This window comes from Glandiceps talaboti, chromosome 22 (genome assembly GCF_964340395.1).
Source record: "Glandiceps talaboti chromosome 22, keGlaTala1.1, whole genome shotgun sequence".
In the NCBI taxonomy this organism is placed as follows: Eukaryota; Metazoa; Hemichordata; class Enteropneusta; family Spengelidae; genus Glandiceps; species Glandiceps talaboti.
In genome coordinates this window covers 1610001-1613622 of record NC_135570.1, presented here as the reverse complement: position 1 = coordinate 1613622, position 3622 = coordinate 1610001, and the positions used below count along the sequence as shown (strand labels likewise).

Below are 3622 nucleotides of genomic sequence, written 5' to 3'. Positions count from 1 at the left end.
ATTAGGGAAAGAACTGAATTGACTCTCTTCCTATACTTCAACAGAATCATTCACTGACAACGACTTAAAATTCTTCTCCATGTCAGACTCCTACAGCGTTAATGAAAAACTTTAGATTGATAAATGAGTCTGAAAAACGCACAGTTTGTAGTTAACAAAGGGATCAAGGCAAATACTAGTTTGAAATAGGGTGGCACATCAAGGGTGTATGTTTTCTATAAATAGAAATAAAAGTACACCTAAATTAAAATATTCACGACTACTTCACATGACTAAACAACAGCCAACATGTTAATTGAAATAGTCTATATTTGAATCAACGAATTGTAGAATTAATAATTTGGCATTGGGCCAATTCTCAAAAGGAGGCTTCGCCCTTACATTCCATTGGATACACGTTCCGACTTTCATATACTACTCCTAGTAAGCCAGTACCGTAGCCTGCGGGGGGGGGGGGGGGCAAGGGGGGCAGCTGCTGAGATTTTGGAAAAAAGAAAGCTACTTTTTGAATACATAGCTATTAAAATCGTTATTTACGTGACGATTCCCGGCATGCGCAATTTCAATGGATAGTTCACTAAAGTGACTGGCTTAACTTTGAATTAAAATGTGTCCAGTTAAAAATTGTAACTTTTTGCAGCAAATTAAAAATTCTTTGCGCGGGAAAGTACAAAAGAAGTGCGCACATGCACTGTGCATTTTCTGCGAGTAGTAGTCTTGAAAGTCTCCTTCATTTGAAGATAGCAAGTCGCAATTATAATGTCAGCGAGTGAAACAAGGAACAAGTGTGTATTTCTTATAAAATATGTTAAACAAAATGACAATACGTGTATATGGGAACGGTTGATTGCCGTTTGGCTGGGAGATCAATACAATCGATAGCGTTAATAGTTCTAGCTGTGAACAAAAAGATACTAAATACTGTATCTTCAGCAAAAAATGTGGTTTCTTTTATTTGCTAGAATTACAACATTTTATCGTCTGTAGCTGTGTTTTCCTAACTTCATTACTCGTACAGGATGTTCACTATGACCGACATTGCACATACGACATTATGTAACCAACTATTAAGTTGGTGCAGTGTGGTTTGCATACTTGATCACGTGATCACACATGCATATGGGTAATTATCTAAATTAATACAGCTGTACTTTTATGTTTTTTTACATAATCTAAGATTTAAGTCGAACTTCTGTTGACAATTTTCCTTATATGACGTATTGGTATACAAAAACATAGACCAGTTTTGACGTCGTTATGCCACAACGATTTTTGTCTAACCTTCACTGCAAAGAATAAGGTTTTTTTATTACTATCATTTATACAGTGGGAGTGAGCTATATTTGGAAACTAACAGTTACGCGTTCCATCACGGTCTTTTGTTTGTACCCGTAGATAAAAACCATTGATTCAGGCACACTGCAAGTAACGCACTATTGTACATCACCAATTTCATTTTCAACTGTTCACAATTTAATTTACTGTCATTCCAGAATTTAATTTACTAAAGATATGTTGCATACTTGATGAGACATGGACACTTCATTATTAGAATGTGAATACTCAATTTGATTAATTAAAGTAGTGATGACCACCTGACGCTCTTGATATAATTAATATTCACTTTTTTGTTAGTAAAGCATTGACAGATATGAACGCCTACTACGTCATTTTATCTTTACAAAACCCGGGGGTTCAAGTATTATGATAAGTAATATCCACTATGACATATATAATATTTCTGTTACATGGTATGAAAAGTATGAATTTTGGAATATTTTATATTTGATTTAGTTGCTACTTTCACTTTCACTGTAGTGCCATAATATATTAATAAGTATTCATTTGTTTATTAAGATATGGATAGTTGTATCAGAAAGCACTGACATTAAAGTTCGACGATTCTTTTGTCTTATACCATTAGGTTTGGAAAAAAGCAAAGTGGGGTTGACAGATACACGTAGATACGTCAGAAAACCCAACGGGGAGCAGATGTGCTGAAGTCAAATGATAAATCTAGGGTTCATATGATGACTGACAACGAAACTACTTCCCCGCTTCATGAAGAAGCGTCCCCCGAGGAAACCAATCCCTGTTGGGGAACAGTAAACACAGGCTTGCAGGTCAGTCTGGATGATATCAAAGTAGAAACCACTAGAGATAACTATACCGGTACAGTGAATACACGCAGACACACTGAGTCGCCAAGTGATGACGACTCGGTCGATAACGATTTCGCCGCTGATGGTATGACTTCGACGTCGCCACCGTCGCCACCGTCGTCGCCGTCGATTGCCCAAAATGAGGGCGCAATTAACCGTGAAAAGGAAACAAAAGCAATCGACGATCAGAGAAATGGGAGCCTATTATCTGTAGAACGTAAAGAAAATATCGATCCATTTACAACTGTGGATATGACAGACGATAACAGGAAAGCAACACATGAAGCGACCATGTTCGAGTCTGAAAATGTTAGGCAATATAAACAGAATATTGGCGGCATGTCTCTGGCACAAGTCGTGGAGTTAGCCCAGAAAAAGGAACGCAAACATCCGAACCCTAACCTTGGTAAGTATAACTCTATTGGAATTTGAATCAGTCTGTTTGGACTCCATCTCCGTGTAATGTATGTCTCGTGTTTCGCCCAGCATGGCTTCAAAGTTGTTAGTCTTCCCCATAATAAGATGATTAAAAACCGACTTTGTTATTTATATCGAAGGGAAAGTCAGTCATGGTTTCAGATGCGAGGTTACTGGGTGATTACTCTTATATAAGCCACCGAAAATTTACAATGACGGCAATAATAATAAGTGTGTATCGTTTGACCGTTTTAGTTGTAGGTGTAGCCAAATTTCAACTCTACATAAAGAAAGATACATGATCAAAGTCAATGTTGACTGTAACAAACATCATAAATTTTTTGTATTCCCTTGATATTACCTGTATAACATCTGTCAGACCATAACTTTCAGCTGTTAGAGGAGATAAAAAGCCTTGGAAGTATCACGTTTATTCACCAGGGTTATGTTTCTAATATAACAGTGCACTATTTCAATGACATTAAACTGACATGTACACAAGAGAGTATCAGCTGCAATCAACAATAATCATCAAGGCAACTGGGGATCGTTTGGTATAGGAATATATAAGTATTATCTACATCAATAGAGTAAACGTCATACTCTTATTATCAGCACTGTCTTATGTTAAGTATGGTGTACTTTATACATACCATTGTAGAGAGTAAATGACGTTTTTCTGAGCAGTGGTAACCATAGTGTACTGATATCCCCTCTCTATGTTTACTCAATGTCGAGAGGTTTTCTTGTGCCAGCATTCGTTTTATGCAACAAATTTGTGTCGAGTGTAAAAGCATGTACACGAGAAATAATGACAAGAATGTGCAACTTGTATTTCTACGCTGAAGCGAAAAGAAAGAATTCATGTGTGGGCCTTAGAATAGACAATGTACATGTATAACGTTGTCACAATCTATACCAGTCCTAACGTTGCCAATTAGTGTCGGACCGATATTCTTGTTCCATGGTCATACTTTGTTACTGGTTTCACCCTTCGCTATCATCCTAAACCTTGTCCCGTCGTCAAATTTGACAGATAGTTT

General features: G+C 37.0%; 1 protein-coding gene across 1 annotated transcript in view; it reads left to right on the top strand.

Moving 5' to 3' along the window:
- Nucleotides 1-2030: 2030 nt before the first annotated feature.
- LOC144452387 (solute carrier family 4 member 11-like) overlaps nucleotides 2031-3622 on the top strand; it is a 43189-nt gene continuing 41597 nt past the window's right edge. Inside the window, exon 1 of the mRNA XM_078143480.1 lies at nucleotides 2031-2568. Coding sequence (XP_077999606.1) covers nucleotides 2031-2568 — 538 coding nt within the window. The remainder of the gene's footprint in view (nucleotides 2569-3622) is intronic.